At 42.8% G+C, this 24,111-nt stretch overlaps 1 protein-coding gene across 4 annotated transcripts in view; it reads right to left on the bottom strand.

Moving 5' to 3' along the window:
• PPP3CA (protein phosphatase 3 catalytic subunit alpha) overlaps nt 1-24,111 on the bottom strand; it is a 225,117-nt gene that overhangs the window by 10,125 nt on the left and 190,881 nt on the right. For 2 of the 4 annotated variants that reach the window (XM_044302431.1, XM_044302447.1), the window contains exons 8-13: nt 22,954-23,048; nt 21,319-21,444; nt 19,186-19,257; nt 16,740-16,766; nt 7,837-7,921; nt 5,037-5,134 (exon numbers count right to left, since the gene is read on the bottom strand). In XM_044302431.1, the coding sequence (XP_044158366.1) occupies nt 5,037-5,134; nt 7,837-7,921; nt 16,740-16,766; nt 19,186-19,257; nt 21,319-21,444; nt 22,954-23,048 (503 nt within the window). The remainder of the gene's footprint in view (nt 1-5,036; nt 5,135-7,836; nt 7,922-16,739; nt 16,767-19,185; nt 19,258-21,318; nt 21,445-22,953; nt 23,049-24,111) is intronic. The other 2 variants (XM_044302437.1, XM_044302454.1) reach the window with 1 other exon arrangement.

Below are 24,111 nucleotides of genomic sequence, written 5' to 3'. Positions count from 1 at the left end.
GGGTGCCGCTGTACAGACCATGACACTTAGTTCACAATGTTTTGCCAGATGAAAGGTCCTCCAAACCTGCTGACCATGATGCAGTGCTTTAGCTTTGAAACTAATGCAAAATATCCCAAGACATTTTTGCATAAAACTGCATGTTGTATATTTCAGCCATTACATAGTTAAACAGGTTGAAAAAAAAATGACACATGGTCCATCAAGTTCAACCTTTCTTAGATCAATTATACAAAACTGTTAGATTAATCATAACCCTCAATGATGTGTCATATTAGATGATAATATATTTATTTATATAGCGCCACCATATTCCACAGTGCTTTACAAATTCCGAGGGTATATGTATGTACAAAACAAAAGACATCACAAAGTAACTTGCTAATATAAAACTAAGACAGCAGGAGTGAGGGCACTGGGGGGGACAAAAAAGGTAGTTAATTGTGAGATGTGGTAGTCAAGCCATTATTGTACTGAAAGCAGTCCTGTAGGCCGATCTGTGTCAGGTGTGGGACTGTTAGAAGATAGAGTTGAAGGCATGTTTGAAGGTAGAGAAGTTGGGAATTGACCTGTTATTCCTGAACAGAACATTCCAGAGAGTAGGTGCAGCTTGAGAAAAGTCTTGAAGATGGGAGTGAGAGGTACAAATTATGGAGGATTTTAATCTTCGGTCACTAACAGAACGGAGAGCACGAGTAGGGTGGTAGACGGTAATGAGGGAGGAGATGTATGGAGGTGTAGCAATGTGGAGAGCTTTGCAGGTGAGAACTTTATTCTGTGGTGGATGGGTAACCAGTGACTGGCACAGGCTAGTAGCATCAGTATAGCAGGTGGATAGATAGAAGAGCCTGGCTTCAGCATTTAGGACAGACTGAAAGAGGAACAGTTTAGTGAGAGGGAGACTGATTAGTAATGAATTACAGTAGTCAATATGAGAATGAATCAAGGCAACAAGAGTTTTTACCATTTCCACCGTAAGAAAAGGGCAGATTCTGGAGATATTCTTGAGATGCAGATGAAACATCTGAGTCAAACATGGCCCCAAGACAGCGGGCATGTTGCCCAGGAGTGACGATAGTGCCGCAGACCAAAATTGAAATATCACGTTTAGGTGGGTTATTAGATGGTGGGTAAAGACAAGAAGTTCAATTTTTGAGAGGTTCAGTTTTAGATACAGAGAGGACATGATGTTGGAGACAGCTGCCAGACAATTACTGGTGGCCAATATGAAGTCCACAGGAGAAGGACTGCAGCGTCTTCTTCCCAAATGCACTGGGACCTGACGTCACACAGCGTCAGGCAGTGCAGACTGACGATGTGTGCACGCCAGGCCTAGGACAGTGCAGCATGGTGCTGACCGGAGACCACGGAGCAATAAGTGATAGGCTTCACTTCTCACGCTCCGTGGTCACATGATCAAAACTAATCCTCGATGCAGGAAAACTGCATGAAGGATTTTTTGTGTTGATTACATCGAGTAATCGTTGCAGCCCTACCTAGGACTGAACCCTGAGGAAAGTCAACATCAAGAGGAAGAGGAGAAGAAGCAGAGCCAGTGATTGATACACTAAAGAAGCGGCCAAAGAGATGGGAAGAGAACATTGTCCTTAAGGCCAATTAAGTGGAGCATGGTGAGGAGGAGTTTGTGGTCTACAGCATCAAACGCTGCAGAGAGATCCAGAAGAATCAGTAAAGAATAAATCACCATTCCGTTTTGCTGGCCGGAGATCGTTAGACACTTTAAGAGTAGAGTGGAGAGGGCAAAAGGCAGACTGTAAGGGGTCAAGAAGAGAGTTTGCAGAGAGAGTAGACAATACATTCAAGGAGTTTAGAGATGAAGGGTAGCAGCACAGGTAGGGTCAAGAGATTTTTTTTATTTTATTAGTGGGGTTATAACAGAATGTTTGAAAGAGGAAGGAGAAATAAGCCTGGAGACTTCTTCATCTGTTATAGGGTCAAAAGAGGGGAGAGAGCATGTGGAAGTGTGGGAGAGAGAAGGATTGAAATTGGTTGGGGATTGGGAGATTATATCCTTCCGGATATTGACAATCTTATCTCTGACGTAAGTGGTCATGTCATCAGCGCAGAGGTCAATGATGGATTCTGGAGCTTTATGGATTAGAAGGGAATGAAAAGTGCCAAAGAGTCGTTTTGGGTTATTTGAGAGTGAGGAGATGAGAGAGGTGAAATACTTAGGTTTGGCAATGTTGAGGGCCAAACTATGTTTTAAGCATAATTTTTTAAAGGAGGAAGTTTGCCGATATTTGCGGTTTTCTTCATAAGTGTTCTGCACATCTGGAAGACCGTTGGAGAAAATGTGTTTCAGGTGTGTGCCAGGGTTGCCGTGTTCTGTATCGGGACGAGCTGCTTCATCTAGGGTGGTTTTGAGGATATGGTTGTAATGGTTGTCAGCCAGGTCTGGACTGAAGAGGGAAGAGATTGGGTCAAGAGCTAACTGTAGGGTGTCATTAATTTGCTGGCAGTTAATGGTGTGTAGGTTTCTATAAGTGTGAAAAGTAGGACTGTCATGAGTAGAGGTCTTAATAGTAAATGAAAGAAGATTGTGGTCAGAAATTGGGAAGGATGAGTTACTAAAGTTTGAGACTAACCACTGACGGAAGACAACTAGATCAAGTTTATTGTCCTGTTCGTGCGTGGCAGAGGAAGTTAGTTGTGATAGGCCAAGAGAGGAGGTTATAGAAAGAAAGTGAGAGGCTGATGGGGAGATAGGATCACGATTAGGCATATTAAAATCACCTATAAGAGTTGGTGATTCAGAAGATTGTAAGTGAGGAAGCCAAGCAGCAAAGTGATCCAGGATTTGGTGGGGGGAGCCTGGGGGATGAGAGACAACTGCAACTCACAGTGGGAATGGGCGGAAGAGTATGATGGTATGGATTTCAAAAGAGTGGAACGTGAGAGAGGGTACAGGAGGAATGACCTGAAATGTGCACTGTGGAGAAAGTAGTATGTCTACTCTTCTACCATGCCTGTCATCAGATCTGGGTGTGAAGTCCACCATAAAGTAAGGCGGCAGAGAAAGCAGTGTCAGAATGTTGAAGCCAGATTTCTGTAAGGGATAGCAAGTTCAGAGAGCGTGAGAGGAAGAAGGCATCGATTGTGGGGAGTTTGTTACAAACCAACCATGCATTCCAGAGTGCACAGTTAAAAGGGAATGGAGAAGATGTACAGTGAATATTAATACAATTTTTGAGGTTTCTATGTGTGGCAGATGAGAAGCTGAAGTTGGCAATAGAGGAAGGGCCAGGGTTTGGTAAAATATCCCCTGCAGCTAGTAGAAGGAGAACAAAAAGACAGCAATGATTTGTATGGGTGTTATTTTTATGCTGCACCAAGGAGGAAGATGGGTCAGGGTGATATATGAGGGTAAAATATGCATGTGAACTGAACATGGGTGAGGGAAGTAGGGTGGGACTGATGTGGAGAGAAGGGACAGAGGGTGGAAGTTGTGGCTGATTTTGAAAGTAGACAGCTGTAACAATGAGAGCCGTAGCAAAAAACTAGGTGAAACAATGCTGCAACATGCCTGTGCTGTGTTTACGTTTGTTTGAGTAGCATACATAGTATCCCTGTCTCCTGCCCTGTCTAACTGCCATGATTACCTGACAGGCGCTTAGGCAATATGGCGCATTGGTAAGCATTCGGCCATTTTTAAATGCTAACAGAGTATCTGCCATTACTATCTCTTGGGATACAACACTCCACAGCCTGACTACTCTAACTGTAAAGACTCCTTTCCTAAATCGATGTGTAAATCCCCTTTCCTCCACATGTAATGAATGTTCCCTTTTCCTTATATAGAACTTGTAATGAATAAATAATTTATTAATACATGTAAATAGGATCACCTCTAAGGCATCTCCCCCCCCCAAGTCAAATCTCTTAAGTCACTCTTTGTAAGGCCTGTATTACACCAACAGATTATCTAACCAATATCTGTCCAATCAGACCGATTGTTGGTGTGTATAACAAAAGATCTCTGTGTGTAATTGGCCATCTGACCAATGATTGGTCAGAAAATCTGTCAGATAATCTGTTGATGTACTACAGCCCTAAGAGAGGCCTTCCATTCCATTTAATAAGCTGATCACCCATCTCTGAACCCTTTCTAGTTCCCCTATATCAGGTATGGCCAACCTGCGGCTCTCCAGCTGTTGCAAAACTACGACTCCCACCGTGCCCTTCTGTAGGTTGATAGCTGTTGGCTGTCCGGGCATGATGGGAGTTGTAGTTTTGCAACAGCTGGAGAGCTTCAGGTTGGCCCTATATCTTTTATTGTATGTGGAGCCCAAATCTGAATCGCATTTTCAAGATATTATATTGATAACACAGAACAGAAAAAAAATAAATCTGGATCTGTTACTTTGAGCATCAGTTATGATCAATTTGAGTTACTTCTGTCAGAGATCAGTTAATTTTTGACAGGAGAAAGGTCCTGCATTCAGAACTTTTTCTCCAGTCAAAAATAAATGATCTCTGATGGAAGTGACACAAACTGATCATAACTAATGCCCCAAAAAAGACAGGTCAGTGCAAACTGATGCTAACTGAGCACAACTGATACTCAAAATAAAGGATCCGTTGTTTTTTTCTGGTCCTTCTGACGGATCAGAAGAATGGAAAGCTAAACAGTGATGTGAACCCAGCCTTAACATATTTGTACAAGAACATTTGAATAAAAAACCTCATTATGTAAATAAGATGTTTAAATGAATACTAAAATTGGGTAAAACTTGAGACTAACTGACAAAGATGTAGCTAAGGTTTACGAGGCAAGGAAACATCTGAAGATATTAAATGTAAGGTAGGCATGCTTTCTTTGATCAAAGTACACTTGTAGCTCATTAACTTTCAAACAATGCATATTAGTCATAGGATTAACATCTTATTACAGCGATATCATTGCTGGTTAGTTTTAGGGTATGTAATTTATATTTAAACTGCTAAATGCATTCGTTCTAGAATAAGAATGCAAGGGATGTCCTTCATCAGGGCGCACACTAAAATTCTCTTACCGCTTTGGAGTGATGGTTTGCCTCCAGACAGAACTCCACTAGGCAGCATCCCGGTGGGTGTCAAACCTTTCAGAGTCAGCACACTTTCACTCTCTTCTCTGTTCAAAGACAAAAAAATCACATATATGTAAGTTATATTTCAGGGCTACCTACAGGCGTCACTAGAGAAATGGTATTCTTCCTTTTGGATGAGAGCTAATTTGCATATTTTTTCCCATAACAAACTATACACCAGCTGAACATGTAAACCCCAGGATGTTTAGGAATCATATACAGTGCACACCCTTTAACTATTTCCAGTTGTACATCCCCTAAAGAATAGGACAGTTTAAAGGTTACATTAAGAAGACACATATCCCATACCTTATCTAGACCTTGTCTGCCATGAATTGCAACGGCCCTTTTTTCAACAATGAGTTGATACTGTAGGGGAGGTTTATCAAAAGTGGCCCACAGCAACCAATCAGATTCCACATTTATTTTTTTAGAGCTTCCTTGGAAAATGAAAGGGCCAATCTGATTGGTTGCTATGGGCAACTGAGCCACTTTTGATACATTTGTGTGTGTGCGCACACAAATAGAAGAACCCAGCAATGGTTCTCATGTTATTTTCTGCCAAGGTAAATGCAACCGGTGAGCAGTCAAATACCCGCACAAAAACTTTGCGGATATAAACTCAAATAACCTCATTTCTTTTTAATGGCAAACTTAATTTCCCTGTCTGGTTTCATAATTTTCCTAAAGATCAGCGAGTTCCACAGGCCAGAAAATCCACTAAGGAACAGTTTTTTTTTTTTTTTTTCAAATTAATGACAAATACCGCTAATTACCGTAGACATTTTGTCTACGATGTGCTGGAGTGAGTTTATTAGCAGCCATCTAGGTAGTGTTGTATTTGTAAGTGCAGATACCCAGCGTTGAGAAGCAGCAGTTGAAGGCTGGACCCCTGATCTTGGCTCTGCTCCCAGAATAAACTGGAACATAATGCCAAGCAAGACCAAGGACCTACAATAATTACTTGAAAGCACAGCAAGGGAGGCTTGGAGGAAAGTGACAGATAATCACGCCATGACCTCAAAGTAAAATGCACAGGTTATGGCTTACAAGGTATCTACTGTGCTCAGGGTATCTGCACAGCTTGCTGCAGAAACAACCCATATGGAGCCAAGTGTCCAACAGCGACAAACCCGATGGTAGAGAGCATCGTAGGACAGGACTCATAACACCTGTGTCACCGCTATAATGTAATAGAGTACGCTACAGTGGATTGAGTCATGAAACTATTAAACTAATACATTTTTTCTAGAAAAGAGACCATAATAAAAAATCATTAAAGGGAACCTGTCACCTGGAAAAGACAATTTGCACTAATCACAGTACCTTAAAGTATCTCTCATAGTGTGCCCAAAGATGTATTCATATCTTCTTTCTGCATTATGCGGTCTCATAAAATCGACTTATAAAACTGTGTTTGCCACCTTTTTGAAGTCGTGCTGAAGTCACGGGGGCAGCGGCCTCCTTGACTTAACCGTCGGATAAGCCCGCCCCTATGCCGCTCCTCCGCATATTGATAGACATTTTTCCCTGTAGCCGTGACCGCACTCTTCTCGCGCATGCGCCGTGCGCGTCCTGCTGCAGCGCGATCCTGGCTACGGCTCCCTCCCTCCCTGGCATCTTCTTGTTCACTGCGCCTGCGCCGTTCCTATACAGCACGCTCGCGCCCATCGCTTCTCCCCTGCGGCGTGAGCGCGATCACTGTCTGCTTGCACTGCAGCGCAGGCGCAGTGAACATGCAGATGCCAGGGAGGGAGGGAGCCGTAGCCAGGATCGCGCTGCAGCAGGACGCGCACGGCGCATGCGCGAGAAGAGCGCGGTCATGGCTACAGGGAAAAATGTCCATCAATATGCGGAGGAGCGGCATAGGGGCGGGCTTATCCGACGGTTGAGTCAAGGAGGCCGCTGCCCCCGTGACTTCAGCACGACTTCAAAAAGGTGGCAAACACAGTTTTATAAGTCGATTTTATGAGACCGCATAATGCAGAAAGAAGATATGAATACATCTTTGGGCACACTATGAGAGATACTTTAAGGTACTGTGATTAGTGTAAATTGTCTTTTCCAGGTGACAGGTTCCCTTTAAAATACCTATTGGAGGTGCTTTCTCACGTAGCATTTTGAGGGAGTTCTTTATGCAGTTTTTGAAGTCAAAACTATAAGTGGATTAGTATCTTTCCTAAGTAATTTGGCTTCAAAAACGACATCAAACAGCATGAGGGTACTTGAAGTGTGAGTGAGTCCCTCATAGGGACCTTTATCAGATAGAGTAGCTAAAGCAGAGAGTGGCCGAAAAGAACATCTGCCTGGAGGACCCAGCATGTCCGTGCATTATTTAAAGAGCACAGTGATTTCAATGGGCATCATACAGTATAATGCTTTATTTCTCCTGTAGTAGGCTAGGTGAGCGCGAGAAGCAGAGTAGAGCGCTCAGTTATCTCTGACGGTCTACTGACTCTTGACCACTGCTACATTCATAAAGGGAGACACAGGACCCCTGTTATTATGGGAGTCCCAGCCACTAGACCTAAACTGATCTGCCTCTATTCACTTTTACCATGGATAGGGGTAAAGTTTAAAACTTGGCACAAAGTCTTTAAAGAATTCTACATTTTCTAGAAAAAAGTTACAGCTCTTTGCAATACAAAAAGTAAGTGAAACGTTACACCTATCCCAAACAGTTTCTGTGCACTGGTAAAACAAGGAAGGAAGAAAATAAAGGAAGCTCGAAGACAGGATTTCCAACCTTAGTACGCTGAACACTCTTGCCATTTTCCCAATAGCGCGAATCTTGTTTCTAATTACTTCCTTACGAGCTGCAGCTGTTGCTCCTGTAATTAATACAAAATGTCAATCATACAGTTTCACATGCACTTGAGAGTATACATTGTACTGTCCATACGTACGGCTGTATATACAGTGCAGGAGGAAACAAGATGACTACACAGCTACGAAGAAAATTATTAAGATGCTGATGATGGCTCATCACATAGGCCAAGGTTAAATGCTGTAGCATGCAATCAAAATCCTGACCACCCTAAGGTACTAGCTCAGTTCTACCCTCAGAGTCATGTGGCCATTGACTTCTGTGGGTGGGCAGGGTTCTGGTTGCATTAGCTGCAGAATGTCAACCCAGAGCAAGGACGTTGGTACATACAAAATGAGGCGTGCGTGTATCTACAGTACTGTAAGAATCACACATCAAGCTGGCACACATAACAGAATACAGCTGTGTGGCTAATTGAAAGGTAGCCTCGGCCTCCATTTCTAGCAAGGTACCTTTAACTGGGATCTCAAAGGAGTTTATTTTTCAATATAATGCCAACATCAAAAAGCATCTTCAAGGAGCCTCTCTTTTTATTGAAGAAGCAACTCCAAAAGCACAGACATGACAAGACACTTTAAGTCATTAAGAAACACGATAAGAAAGAAGTCCAAGACACTTTCAAGTGAAGCGCTACCGTTCCATAACGCGGTCGATATAATCGGCAAAGGTAAAATCGATCATCACTGTAATATATCTTTATTACTAGATTTATTATTTATTTCATTTGGTTCTCACTTTACTCTGTAGTTGCTACTTCAAAACCATTTACAAGTATGTTACCTGTTGCTGATGGATATTAGTAATGTTTTATGGCAGGGCTTCACAAATTTCCATGGAATCTAGGAGCCATCTAAAAAAGTTAGGAGCAGTGTTTTTTTTACCTTATAAAGCCTTATTCTCAGCGACAAAAATAACACCTCTTAAATTAACATATAAAGAAGTCTAGAACCAAACAACATGGGCATTGTTTATTATCAGTGTACTGTGACGTCACTGTGTGCCGCATCTCTTCAGTGTTTATTATCAGTGTACTGTGACGTCACTGTGTGCAGCATCTCATCAGTGTTTATTATCAGTGTACTGTGATGTCACTGTGTGCCGCATCTCTTCAGTGTTTATTATCAGTGTACTGTGACGTCACTGTGTGCAGCATCTCATCAGTGTTTATCAGAGTACTGTGACGTCACTGTGTGCAGCATCTCTTCAGTGTTTATCATTATCAGTGTACTGTGATGTCACTGTGTGCCGCATCTCTTCAGTGTTTATTATCAGTGTACTGTGATGTCACTGTGTGCCGCATCTCTTCAGTGTATATCAGTGTACTGTGATGTCACTGTGTGCCGCATCTCTTCAGTGTTTATTATCAGTGTACTGTGATGTCACTGTGTGCCGCATCTCTTCAGTGTATATCATTATCAGTGTACTGTGACGTCACTGTGTGCCGCATCTCTTCAGTGTTTATTATCAGTGTACTGTGACGTCACTGTGTGCAGCATCTCTTCAGTGTTTATTATCAGTGTACTGTGACGTCACTGTGTGCCGCATCTCTTCAGTGTTTATTATCAGTGTACTGTGACGTCACTGTGTGCAGCATCTCTTCAGTGTTTATCATTATCAGTGTACTGTGACGTCACTGTGTGCCGCATCTCTTCAGTGTTTATTATCAGTGTACTGTGATGTCACTGTGTGCCGCATCTCTTCAGTGTTGATCATTATCAGTGTACTGTGATGTGACTGTGTGCAGCATCTCTTCAGTGTTTATTATCAGTGTACTGTGACGTCACTGTGTGCAGCATCTCTTCAGTGTTTATCATTATCAGTGTACTGTGACGTCACTGTGTGCCGCATCTCTTCAGTGTTTATCATTAGTGTACTGTGATGTGACTGTGTGCAGCATCTCTTCAGTGTATATCATTATCAGTGTACTGTGATGTCACTGTGTGCAGCATCTCTTCAGTGTATATCATTATCAGTGTACTGTGATGTCACTGTGTGCCGCATCTCTTCAGTGTTTATTATCAGTGTACTGTGACGTCACTGTGTGCCGCATCTCTTCAGTGTTTATTATCAGTGTACTGTGATGTCACTGTGTGCCGCATCTCTTCAGTGTTTATCAGTGTACTGTGATGTGACTGTGCAGCATCTCTTCAGTGTTTATCATTATCAGTGTACTGTGATGTCACTGTGTGCCGCATCTCTTCAGTGTTTATCAGTGTACTGTGATGTGACTGTGTGCCGCATCTCTTCAGTGTTTATCATTATCAGTGTACTGTGACGTCACTGTGTGCCGCATCTCTTCAGTGTTTATCATTATCAGTGTACTGTGATGTCACTGTGTGCCGCATCTCTTCAGTGTTTATTATCAGTGTACTGTGATGTCACTGTGTGCCGCATCTCTTCAGTGTTTATCATTATCAGTGTACTGTGATGTCACTGTGTGCCGCATCTCTTCAGTGTTTATCATTATCAGTGTACTGTGATGTCACTGTGTGCCGCATCTCTTCAGTGTTTCAGTGTACTGTGACGTCACTGTATGTATAATCCCTGCGCTGTGACATCACTGTGTGTATAATCTCTGCGCTGTGACGTCACTGTGTATAATCCCTGTGCTGCGGCTGACAGAACTGAGATTCCTTCCCCAGGATGGTTGGTCCAGACTCCTCATTCATCTACATCCTGTGCTGTGATGGGGAGGGGGTGGGGCTGCGGTTCTGTTTGTTGGAGAGATCTTGGAGTCCTGTGAGTGCGTTAAGCCTCGTGCACACGTCCGTGGAACATGGACTGTGTGATACCAGCCTGGATTTCTTCTAAGTGCAGGAGTGCACGGCGTCATTGGTTGGTATGACACAGTGCGCTTCCTGCTGCCGCCACAGTACAGTGATGCACTGGTATGATCTATCCAGGTCGGTATCACACGGTCAGTGTTCCACGGACGCGTGCATGAGGCTTTACGGTGATGAGATGGCTCCTCCCCGGGAAATGCTGGAAGGGTCTTCGTACAGGAAATCGGAAACCCCGACATAGTCACCTATGTTGTTACCCTGGCGGTCTTAACCCTCCAGTGGCTACGCCCGGCTGCTGGTATGCTGGGCCTATTTTCAAGCAGTGGCAAATACCCAGGCACCAGGACAAAATTCCTGATCGCCATGGCGACCTGGGATTTGTCGAGCCCTGTTTTATGGCATATTATAGGTTGAGTCAATACCCAGGGCTGCCCGACTCATCGAAAGAACTGAAAGAGCATGTCTATAAGAGCTCATACACACGAACGGAGAGGCTCTGTGCCCATGCTGTGGCTGCAAACAGTGGTCCTCAATGTATGGGCACTGTCCTGCTCACCCAGCCCCAACCTAGAGCTGTCAGCAGTTTTGAATGGTCAAAACTAATGACACAATCACTTTAATGGGAATCTGTCACTAGTTTTATAATGACTAGTTGGAACCGAAGCAGAGTTCAGTTTCAAGTTTTAAAGTGGTTTGCCATTATAAAAATCAACTACCGAAGTTATTCAACAAAGTCACACGCGACTTCATGAATAACTAACTTTGGCTCATCGAAGCCCATACATTTTAATACTGTACGGAGCCGAATCTCCGTACAGTATTATTCCTAAGTTTTGAACAAAGTGACTTCGGATGCAGCATCCGACGCTCGCTTTGCTCAACACTAGGTGTAGCCAATAGCAGGCCATTACGTCCTCCCCTAGTGTCACGGGTTACGTCACATGTGATGCAAGGGGGTTGGTCACCGTCGTGGCCTGCTATTGGGTGTCCAAGAATAAGGATTGTGGCTTGTTTTTTTGTTTTAGTTTTTCACTCTCTTCGTCCTGGAGCTATAGATGTTTTTATTATTTCGCTCACATAGCTGTATGAGAGCTTGTTTTATGTACTTAAGTTGTACTTTCTAATGGCACCATTTTATATGGCATACAAAGCAGAGGGAAGCAGGAAAAAATTCCAAATGTGGTAGAATTGGAAAAAAAAAAAAGTTCACTATGCGGTAAAACTGACATCTTTATTCTGCGGGTCAGAATAATTACAGTTTTTGTGTTTTAATACGTAAAAAAAAAAAATTTACTTTTTTATACTTACGTATACAAAGCTGTGTGAGGACTAACTTATTGCGGGGTGATCTGTAGTTTTTTCAAATCTGCCATTTTGATTTTCTTCCTTTACAATGTTAACCATACAGGATAAATAACTTTATATTTTAATAGTTTGCCCATTTTGGGATGCGGCAATGCCAATGATCTTTTATTTTTTTGTTTATTAAAATTTTTATTATGGGGATTAGAATTTTTAGATATATTTTTTACAACTTTTTTCTTTTACACTTTCATATGTGATCATCTGAATGCTTCTTCCATAAACTGCAATGATTTAACATTGCAGTCTATGGGAGATTCACAGTGTTCCTACGGACTGTGGCAGGCATTGGAGCCTTCAAAAGACCAAAGGCTGCCAACAGCTACTGAATGGTTCCCTCGATCTCAGCGCAGGGGAGCCGTTTGGGTCTCAGAAGTGAAGGGTTGTTGGGGTTTCACGGCTCTGATGCCATGGTCAAAGTAAAAAGTTCATAAAGCGCTACAATGAAAACTGAAAAGAGGTTAATGTACAGTGGATGCGAGTCCCTGTCACCTCTATAGACCAGATCCAAATGGTAGAAAACAGCCAACAGTTGCAACCACTAGATTGGACTAGACTGGATTTTACTGCTTTAGGCCTCATGCACACGGCCGTTGTGGGTCCGTTCCGTGCATTGGGGACCAATTTGCGGTCCCCAATGCACGGGCAACGTCCGTGCAGCGGCCAGGACAGATCGAGAACCATTGAACTGGAATGGGTCCGTGATCCGTCCACACTGCAAAAAAACATAGTTCTATTTTTTTGGGGTGCACGGACAGAAATACCAATCCGATCTTCTGTTCCGCAATCTCCGTGATTGCGGACCCATTCAAGTGAATGGATCCTCATTCCTGATACAGAGTGCACACAAGCCAGTGCCCATGTATTGTGGACCCACCATATGCGGGCCGCAATAGGGCCACAGGCACACAACGTTCATGTGCAAGAGCCCTTACTCAGAGACGATTGCTGCATTATCTTCCATTTGCAGATGCCATAGTTGACCACAGCATTTGAAAGGTTACATGTCCATAATCAGCAGGCACCCAGCAACTACAGCTAATGCTCAGCTTTTAGGTAGGCACCATGTTTAAACCCCAGTTAAAGAGTAACTTGTTTAATTTTATTTTTATAAATGAATAGTACAGTGACTATAAGAAATTTTGTAATGTATCTTATCAGAGCAAGATGTGTATTTTTCCTCTTATCAAGCTCCTTTCTTGCTCCATTCTCTTCACTAACTCTCAATTCACAGCTGCCTACTCACAGATGGATCAGATTAAAGAGGACCTTTCATGGGTCCAGACATTATGAAATAAATAGCAGGTTATGTAGGGTATAGTCCATGGATGTAAGATAGCTTACTATTGATTGGACAGCGCTACAGCCAGGGAGAAGGCGACACCCATTAAGAAACAGGGCAGTCTCCTCCTCCCTGTACCGATGCTATTCATTAGCACACCTGTAGAAGTGAACAGGGGCACAGCGGGCAAACGGAGCAGTGCCCAGAAAAAACAGTAAGCGATCTTACATCCATGTACTATGCCCTACATAACCTGGTCCTTACTTCATAATGTCTGGACCCATAAAAGGTCCTCTTTAAATCCTCATGCATACGTCCATGGAATACGGACCATGAGATACCGGCCTGGATTCCTGCTGAGTGGAGGAGCGCACGGCGTCATTGGTTGCTATGATACCGCGCGCTTCGCTCCGCCGCTGCTGTACAGTAATACACTCGTTTAGATCATACGAGTGTATTACTGTACAGCAGCGGTGGCACAAAGCGCACGGCGTCATAGCAACCAATGACGCCGTGCGCTCCTGCACTCAGCAGGAATCCAGGCCGGTATCTCACGGTCCGTGTTCCACAGACGTGTGCATGAGGCTTAAGTCTATATAGTGGAGAGGGTAGAGGAGAAGGTGGTAGGGGCTGCTGGAGACAGGCACTGACAGAAAGACTGATAAAGAGGCTGCTGCTGATTTGTAAGTGATTTAATGTTTAAAAGGGTTGGCCACCATACGTGTATATAAAAAATAAATGTTCCCACATAATACCTAAAGCCAAGAGGTATACTGTGTATGTATAATTTTTCTAATGTGCTCAGCATAGTATGCTCCCATAGATGAGAGGCTGTGTGGGCGGAGCAGCTCAAAGTGAAAGTAAAAATCCCAGCATGCATCGGAGCAAGCATCTTCAGAAGAGTGGTCACATGACATCCCTGGCCAACTGTGATACTATAGTGACAACAGCACCTCAGGTGTCAATTCATCGCAGACAATTCAGGATAATTGTTTTTAGACGCCATTTTTAGTCCTATTTGAAGCGCCCCTGATGCACCCTACAGTAGAAGCTCCCAAAAAGTGACCCCATTTTGGAAACTATGGGATAAGGTGACAGTTTTATCGATACTATTCTAGGTTACATACGATTTTTAATCGCTCTATATTGAGTTTTTTTGTTAGGCAAGGTTAACAAAAATGGCCATTCTGGCACAGTTTTTATTTTTTTGTTTTTTACAACATTCATCTGACAGGTTAGATTATGTGCTATTTTTATAGAGCAAGTTATTACAGATGCGATGATATCAAATTGGTCGACTTTGTTTGTTTCACTTTTAGATATTAAAAGCATTTATTTTTTTAAATCATGTTTTTGTGTCTCCATTTTCTGAAAGCCATATTTTTTCAGTTTTTGGTGATTGTCTCATATAGGGGCTCATTTTTTGTAGGATGAGGTGAAGGTTTGACTGGTACCATTTTGGGCTACGTATGACTTTTATAAATCACATTTAATACCTTTTTTGGGGAAGTGAGGTTTTCTTTTTTTATGGCGTTCACCGTGCGGGGAAAGTAACATGATCCTTTTATAGATCAGGTCGTTACGGACGCAATGATAAGAAGAAATGTAATTTTTTTACCCAGACCCACTTGGTTCTTGAAGATCCAGTGGGTCTGATGGTTTACAATACACTGCAGTACACTGTATAGTGTACTGTGGTGCATTATCCCTCACAGTAAGTCCTCATGCACAAACACCGATGGTGTCCGTGTAAATTCCGCAATTTGCAGAACGGCACGGACAGCCTTTAATAAAGCTGCCTATTCTTGTCTGCAAAGCGCGGACAAGAATAGGACATGTTATATTTTTTTGCGGACCACAGAACAGAGCAACGGATGCGGACAGCACACGGCTTACTATAAAAAGATTAGCAGACGGATTATTGAAATAAAGTATATTTGGCAACTCATTTTTACCCTGCCTCCCACAATGTTGTGTAAAGTACTTACCGTGGCCAACACCATTAACTTCACTTTTGGCTTTAAATCTAAACTGTTTAAATCTGCTGTATAATATCCATTACTGCTGCTCCTTCTGAGGTTGTGCTACAGAGAGTTAGAAAGCAGAATCCCCTATTTCTCCATGTACTGTGTATGGGCAGACAACATTTGAGCTAGTTTCCACCCACTCACCATCAGACACTGGGGGCATAAATGTCAAAGATGGCAATACCCCTTTAAGTTTCAGAGAACCACTTTAAGCGGATCAAAAATATTATCTGTTCACTAGATCACTTCCTATAGCAACGATTACTCAAAAGTAGCGCAAAGTGGCCAATATTTCATTGGGGATATAAAGTGTAAGAACTGAGCCCCATTTGTTGACACTGAAATACACAGCATTGCACCATACACTTGGAACGGTTACATAATACTGAAAATCATGCTTTAAAGGGGTTTTGCCATCACATACAATAGGGGCATATCGCTAGGATATGCCCCCATTGTCTGATAGGTGGGGTCCCACCTCTGGGACCCCGCACCTACAACGAGAACGGAGTGGGGAAATGAATAGAGGGCGCACTGCATTCATTTGAATGTGGCTGCTGAAAATAGCCGAGCACTGGCTTGGCTATTTCTTTCTGTCCCATAGAAATGAATGGGAGCAGCGATTGGTGGTGGATGGACTCTGGAGAAACCCGGGGTCCCCCAGGCACAGCTCTCCCCACTCCGTTCTCCTTGTAGGTGGGACCCGCACCTATCAGACAATGGGGGCATAGCATAGCAACTGTATGGGACGGGGATAACCCTTTAATGTATAGCCACAAATATAAAGCATTAAAATAGAGGATGCTGGTGTAAAGTTGGCCTGAAATTTTGTATGGAAACAATCTGTGGTAGCGAACCTGTTAAAACCCACAGCACACACACAAAACCTAATGAGAGAATTTAAAAACGTATTAAAACTACACCTTTAGAATATAAAATTTTAAAGGGGTTGTCCAGCTCAGGATAGGCCATGACTAGCTGATAGGCAGGCATCTGAAAACATGCAACCTTGCCGATCAGCTGCACTCCAGATGATAAACCATCATTTAGCAAAGGCTGGGCAACCCCTTTAACTACTTGTACAGGGCTGAACACATTAGTAAACGCAAAACAACCAAATGCAAAAAACAGTAGTTTTGTATAACTGGAAAATAAGCCGGTACATGAGATTCTCAGAATCTTTGGTTCCTGAAAGTGACACACAAAAAGTAATGTAAGCCAACAGACCAAGACCTGAACTAAGCAAAGCAGTCGTTCTGACTGTACGCGGTGGTGGATTTGATTTCTCGGCATGCCTAGGTTACAAAGTAAGAAAGCAGCAGTCTGAAGCATGTGCCCACACACTGTCCACTCTGCACCACATAATACCTTTTTTCTGTGCATAAATAAGATGGTCTTCTTATGAAAATCCAGGGGAAAACACAGAAAAAACAAATAAAGTTTGAAGGATGAAAAAAGAAAAAGGAGAGTGTGAAAGGACTACTAAAGAGAAAGATGGCTGTAAAATAAAAGCAAAAAAAATTAGAAAAAAAAAACTAAGACTGAAGCTCTGAGAAGTGACTGAACAAACACAACAGGTGAGAGGGTTAGGTAATGAAGAGCGTTTGACATGCCATTAGCAGATCTTCCTGACAAAGTGATGACAGTCAATCAATCAGGTCATTTTCAGTCTGAAGTCTTCGGTAAATGCCATCATATTATCCGAAGGGATTCAGTCTTGCATTACCCACGTCAGCAAGAAAAACAGTGGGAGGATAACATCCAGTTGACGGTTTGATGAGACTTCTATACAGCATAGCAGACGGCAGTAATGTACATGCACCCAAGCTAGTCAAATATTGGACTAACGCTTATACGATCCCATTATTCCCGCTTAAATCTCTACAAGAAATGCTAAGCCTCGTCACTTAGCTGGTCACACACCTTAGATCTAGTGCATATGGGGCCCCCAACTGCAGATGTCAGGGGAGCTATGGAAAGGGCAGTTGGATTTCCGCTGGCCAATCAGGTTGTTTGTAGGGATATGTCAGACAGCGTCATTTTCCCCTATACCCGTTGAGAACACATGCATGTTTCGGCAGAGCCAAGCCTGCATGTGTATGGGTGGGCTGGGCGAAAACTGTCCAATGTGTATAGGAAGCCTAGTCTGGAGGCTAGGACACGGCATATGCCCAGAATGTTCACTCCTTTACAAACTCCTCTTTATTCCGGCTATAAATATAGAAAATTACCGTGCTCATCGCTTATAATTATATTTTCCTATTCACAATGAGAACATACCTTCTGAAAAATGTAACAAAGCTATAAACTCGGTGACATGCACACATATATTCCATTATATTCACACTATTGGGGTCATTTATCAAACTGGCGTAAAGTACAGCTTAGATGTCCATAGCAACCAATCAGATTCCACCTTTCATTTTTCAAAGGAGCTGTGAGAAATTGAAGTTGGAATCTGAGTGGTTGTTATTGGCAACTAAGTCAGTTCTACTTTACATCACTTTGATAAATGTGGTTTGCTGTATTGAAGTGGGGGTAAAGTGGAGAGGGGCAGAGGTGAAGCAGTGAGAGGTGGGGGTAAAACGGAAAGAAACGGCGGAAAGTGGAGAGTAGTGAGGGGAAATAGAGGAATACATGAATACAGTGAACTCATAATTATAAGCTCACTGTATTATTTGATAACTTCTATTATCCAAATGGCACAATAGGAAAGCCATAGCATTCCCCATTATACAGTGTCCTTAAATAGGGCAAGCTAAATATTCTGGAGATCCACCTTAAAAGTAACTCACAGCTCATAGGGACATTTGTTATTACTGTGGGAAAGTAAGAGGCAGTTTTAATGTGGCAGGGCTCTGTTACAGAACAATGAACATCACGGTAAGGGTGGGGTTGTGGAATGGGGACGTGACTCAGTGGCTGACAAACCTTCCCAGCATGCACATTCTACAGCTATGACAGGATTAGTAGGATTTAGTTAGAGTTGGTTAGGAGGTATCATTGTACAAAACCACACACTGGTTGAAAAAAGTGATGAAAGCATAACAGACAGTAATAAAGTAACATTGCGGCTTATGTTCTTAGTCATTTTAATTTGCATAACAAGAAAACCAGCCAAAAGTTATCACAGCACCAGACCAAATTCTTCTGAGTTATGCAAGGGAAAACCACATAAAAAAAAAACACTTAACTTTCTCTTTGCGTGCCAAAATGAGTAAATTAAAAGGCTATGTACACCTTTGGGGGTAATTTTTTTTAATTAGTGCACTGTACTCATTATGAACTAAAAATATATTTTTTTCAATTGGTCTTCATTAAAAAATATGGAGTTGTTTTCTCTGTACAGAGCTGAGATGCTCTACTAGCAGGGTCAGAATTTTCTCTCTTTTTCCATCATGCAGGGAGCTGCCGGACTCTTTATCTCTATTCTCTGACCTTATAAACACTCAAAGCTCAATCCTTATCTTACTGATAAGAATGTGGCTTAAATAGGTGTTTAGGATATCTTATTAATTTAGAGATAAGGGTTATTAGATGACCGGCACAAAGAGAAAGTACCAGTCACAAAGCTAGAAAAAATTGTTATCCTTTTGTCACAGAAAGGATCAATATTTTTATTTTATTTTTTAAAAAGATTAATTCAAAAAAATATTTTTAGCCCCAAATGAGTAAAATGCAAATCACAAAAAAAATAAAAAAATTTCCCCGAAGATGTACAAAGACTTAGTCTTCTCCACAAAAGATAGATACATTTAGATTAAAAAGTACATTAAAAAGCAGAAATAGATCTCCGAAGTCCAACTGTACTTACCATCAGCATCTTCATCTGAGCAGAGTTCATCGTCAGAGCAAATGCTAAGTACATTTACAAGCATCTCTGTCACTGTGAAGAAAGCAGACATGGTTTCCTTAATGCACATGCTTTCCAGCACAAATAACTGTCCATGTATACAAAAGCAGCTTATCATTATGAATACATCCGTTCTTCTGTTCTTTATCGAGACATATTATATCATTCCATAATCATTCAGTTAAGATTTAAAGGGAATTTTATATGTCAGATGACAGCATTCCTTAAAATGGTGTCCCACTACAAACAAGACATCTGTACAGCAGATAAGTGTCAGACTGGCAGGGGTCTGACCGCTAGAGCCCCGCCGATCACGAGAATGGGGACCCTGTGTTTCCTCATTTGAATGGCATGGCAATCACACATGCGTGCTTCTACTCCATTCAACTTCATAGGATTGCCAGAGATAGTCATGCGCTATTCCTGGCATTTGAATATAGTTGAATGGAGTGTCAAAGCACATTTGTAGCAGTTTTTGGCCTATTTGTATGATTAGTAGGGCCCCTGATGATCAGATACCTCTCTGGTATCCTCACAAAAGGGGAATAAGTGTTTGGAATGGGACAACCCCTTTAAATGAAGTATACCAGTCGGTAAAACTCCTGATACAGACAGGTGTTTTGGATTCTGATCAGAGGTTTCTAGAACCTCAATACAGAGCTTCCTTGGAAGAGTTACTAGTTTCAGTGGAGCACATGCACTGATTGAAATGGACTTTTTATGCATCTTGAGATTGAAAGATATCCTAAGTCTTAGGGTAGGTCTACACGACGACATTTGTCACGCGACAGATAGGGCACAACTACACTGCAACATTTGTCGTGCAACATTTTGTTGCACTAATGTCGCGCAACAATTTTTATAATGGCAGTCTATGGTGTCGCACTGCAACATGAGACATGCTGCGACGCGACAGTCGCAGAAAAATCCATCTAGAAAGGATTTTTTTAGCGACCGTCGCGTCGCAGTATGTCACAGTGCGACACTGTAGACTACCATTATAAAAATTGCTGCGCGACATTGGTGCGACAAATGTCGCCGTGTAGACCTAGCCTAAGGCCTCAGGTTATGAAGTGACACAGTGAATCTGTCAAAATGCACTTCGTAGCATGTTCCTTCTCACACTCCCTTACAAAGATAATCTCTTTTAAATGTCTTGCTTAGGATGAGTAAGCGGATCTCTAACGGAACAGCCTGCCGGAGTTCTGCCATTCACTGATGGCCTCCATAGACTACAATGCACGCAGAGGTTTTTGTCTGGCTGAATGCCGTTGACCATGCCGGAATCCAACGGCCAGATCCAACTATAGTGTATCTGGTCCGGGAGTAAATGGCAGTATCTGGCAATGCTGGATCCGGTGAACTCCTGCAGGCTATTCTCTGCTGGAACAGCCTGCTGGATCAGCTTAAGGGCTCATTCACACGACCGTTGTTCCTCCGTTGCCATATTGCGGCCATTTGAGGATCTGCAATACACGGGCACTTCAATGGGTCTGCAAATACGGAGATGCGGAACGGAATCACAGAACAGAACACTATGGAGCGCTTCCGTGGGATTCTGTTCCGTACTTCCGTTCCGCAAAAAGACAGAACTTGCTCTATCTTTTTGCGGAACGGACGAATGCAGACCCATTCAAGTTGAATGGGTCTGGATTCATCCCAGCGGCTGCACGGAGGTTGCCCGTGCATTGGGGACCGCAAATTGCGACCCCCAATGCACGGAACGGCCCACCTACAGCCGTGGGTATGAGCCCTAAGGGAGATGTAAACTTAGCCTTAGGGGCTCTATGTGACAAACTACAAGTTTAGTGAACCTGGACATATGCAGCTGACTGCTTCAGAGCTGTGCCTCCCTTCATTCTGGGGTATGAAGAGGTCCCACCCCCACTAATCAACATAAAAGAGGTGACATTGTGGTCTGCCATCACTTTATGATATGGGAATACCCCTTTAACATGATTGAGACTGAACACCATACACCGTATCACCAGGAGCAGCACTGTCTAGGAACACACAACCCGAAAGGCTGTATAAAATGGCCCTGCTCTTCTGTTTATATACTGTAGATCTTTAACATTTGATCTTTGGACAAACCTTTTTCTCCAACAAATGGTAAGGACCAAGTAAAGACGTCCATGAAATTTGGAAGCCAGTATGGATGAGGAGAACAGTTAAACTGTCGGATGTTCATGACGTTGTTCTCATACTTCAATACTGCAGCTGTAAGAAAATAGACAAACAAAAATCACTCCGGTATGCAAGACATAGACGTCATCCACAAGCTGCAAAATGCTAGAAAAGCACACAGACATTGCTTCTCCAATTTGTTTTAGGTCATCTGTGGCAGGTGCAATATGCAGGACCAATCATCTGCTACAAACAGCCGCTGCATGCTGAACAGCCCAGCCAAGCTGGTCACCGAGACGCAAGTAAGATGAAATGTCAAAATTCAGCATGAACCTTCAGGAAAACTGCTCCAGCGTAACGTTTATTACAGAATAGAATGGCCTAAATACTTACTTGGCAACATTTACCTCTCCTCTACAGGCCGCAGGTAAGTTCAAGTCGGAGGGCTCAAAATAAATTATTACACTTAAGCTCGGGGTTTTAGTTTTTGAATAGTCTATGAAAATTGTGCTTCTGAATAATGTATGTAGAGCAAACTCTATTGGTTTTTCTGACTCCAATATATCAATTCTATATCACATCAATTTACCAATAATCAACCCTCCAGCAACATTGCCCTATTGTTCTCACGCAAATCAGCCCAAGCAGTTTTTTCCTCAAGGAGGAGAGCGTTCTTTTGTGGTAGCTTGCCCGGTCTATTGCTTGAGATCACTATGGATGGGTTCATAAACATACATTTTCTTCACAAAGCAGTAGTCTTTCACCCTACTTATCTTACAATGGCTTTGCCTGTTAATACTGGAGGTAAGAAGAATGAAGAGGACAACTAAAACTCAAGATGAATCTATATTGCTTTACCAGGTATCTCTCTATATATTTAAGGCGTTGTTTGGCCTTTAGTAAGCGATGGCCTATCCTAATGATAGGCCTTCACTAGCTGATCGGTGGGACTCAACATCCCTCACTCCCCCCAATCAGCTGTTCGGGTGCCGATCAGTCAACGGAAGACAGTGCCAGAACTACAAAGCCCCGTCAACTTTTTATTGGACAGAGCTTGTCATTGCAGTCCTTCTCCCATTGAAGTCAATGGAAGTAGCTCTGAAGAAGTGAGTTCCCCCACCAAAAGGTTCAAGATGCTGGTTAGGAGATTGAGCTACAGCCGAACATCTGGTGGCTGCAGGGTGTCGGATCCCCCCCCCCCCCCAATCAGCTGGTCTATCCTGAGTCGTAAACGCTGGACAACCCCATGTCAATTCTTTTACACGTTTTAATATCAACCGTAGCATGGCTTTTCTTCAGATAGGTCTATATCTTTAAATAGAATCTGCCACCACAAAATGCAGACCAGTCTGCAGGCAGCAGGTTATAGAACATTAGAAAACATAATTTCTATGCTTAGGAGTCATGTGGGTGGCCCCATCAGTGACTGACAGCAAGTACTACAAGACCAAGCCCAAAAAGTCTCAAAGAATCACTTCATAGTCCAGGCTGGTGGAACAGTACATCTTACATCACAGAACCGATTCAATGTCACTTGTCTGATGAATTCATCTCATTAGTGTACGTACTCTGCAACTTGTAGGTGTTAAATGGATGGTTTACCTTTATTATTGTATACATCTAGGTAATTTGGTGCTGAAAATATTGTGATTAAGGAGGGGAAGCCTGTTGTTTGGCTTTTTCTATACATACGATACCTGCAAAAACAAAATAAAAAAAAATTAGTCGTTCAGGCTCTTGAAGGACAGGAAGATTCTGACAAATCTTGGTAGTTCGAGTTCAGCATATGCAGGAGAAAGATTTGCTTTGTTGTGTAAGGTGTAATTTTACTTTGTTCATTAAACCAGAAGAAAAATATGTATTGTATATAAACTACGTAAAAGAACTGGCGTCTGCATTATAAAACAATAGTACTGCAATATTCAGGTAGGTCCACACGTATCATTACTGCTGCAGGTCTCATCTGCGCAGGTAAAATCAGCAGGATTAGGCCAGATGCACACGGCCGTGTTTCACGGCCATGAGCAGTCGTTGAACCACGGGCTTGATTCCTGCTGAGAGCAGGAGCGCATGGCGTCATTGGTTGCTATGACGCCGTGCGCTCCCTGCTACCGCCGCAATACAGTAATATACTGGTATGATCTATACCAGTGTTTCACTGTACTGTGGTGGCAGCAGGGAGCGCATGGCGTCATAGCAACCAATGACGCCGTGCGCTCCTGCTCTCAGCAGGAATCAAGCCCGTGGTCCCACGGACCGCTCACGGCCGTGTGCATTCGGCCTTATACAGTGGAAGGTAAGTGGATGAGGTTTTACGATTAACGCGGCATACTTCCAAATAAATTCCATCGATGACGATTTTGTGGGCAGTTAAACTGATGCAAAATCCACGAGTGGGTATTTCAGAAAATCCCACACTGGGCCTGATTGTAGAACACACATATGTACCGTTTTACTGCTGATGTTCCGCAATGCTGATTTGGCTGTCAGTCACTGGGGTTTCGGTAAGCACATACAGGCAGGGTGGAGGATTATGGACAGCTGCTGCTCTGCCCCGGAGAGGTTTCCAAATCTCAGCGGGTCAATTGGTGTTTAGGGTGGCTTTGCTTGGTGGCAGTAGTGGCAGCTTATTTGAGGAGGCTACACAGATGCTTCATGTGTACAAGGCTGAAAGTCTTACAGTACCTCTACTCTACTTTCATTCAGTGTGGATCTGCGGCTGTGGACTGTTGCAGACTTGCTGTGAAAATAATCCACTGC

This window comes from Bufo gargarizans, chromosome 1 (genome assembly GCF_014858855.1).
Source record: "Bufo gargarizans isolate SCDJY-AF-19 chromosome 1, ASM1485885v1, whole genome shotgun sequence".
Taxonomy (NCBI): Eukaryota; Metazoa; Chordata; class Amphibia; order Anura; family Bufonidae; genus Bufo; species Bufo gargarizans.
The sequence above is the reverse complement of the archived record's forward strand: the minus strand, read 5'-3'. Positions and strand labels throughout refer to the sequence as shown.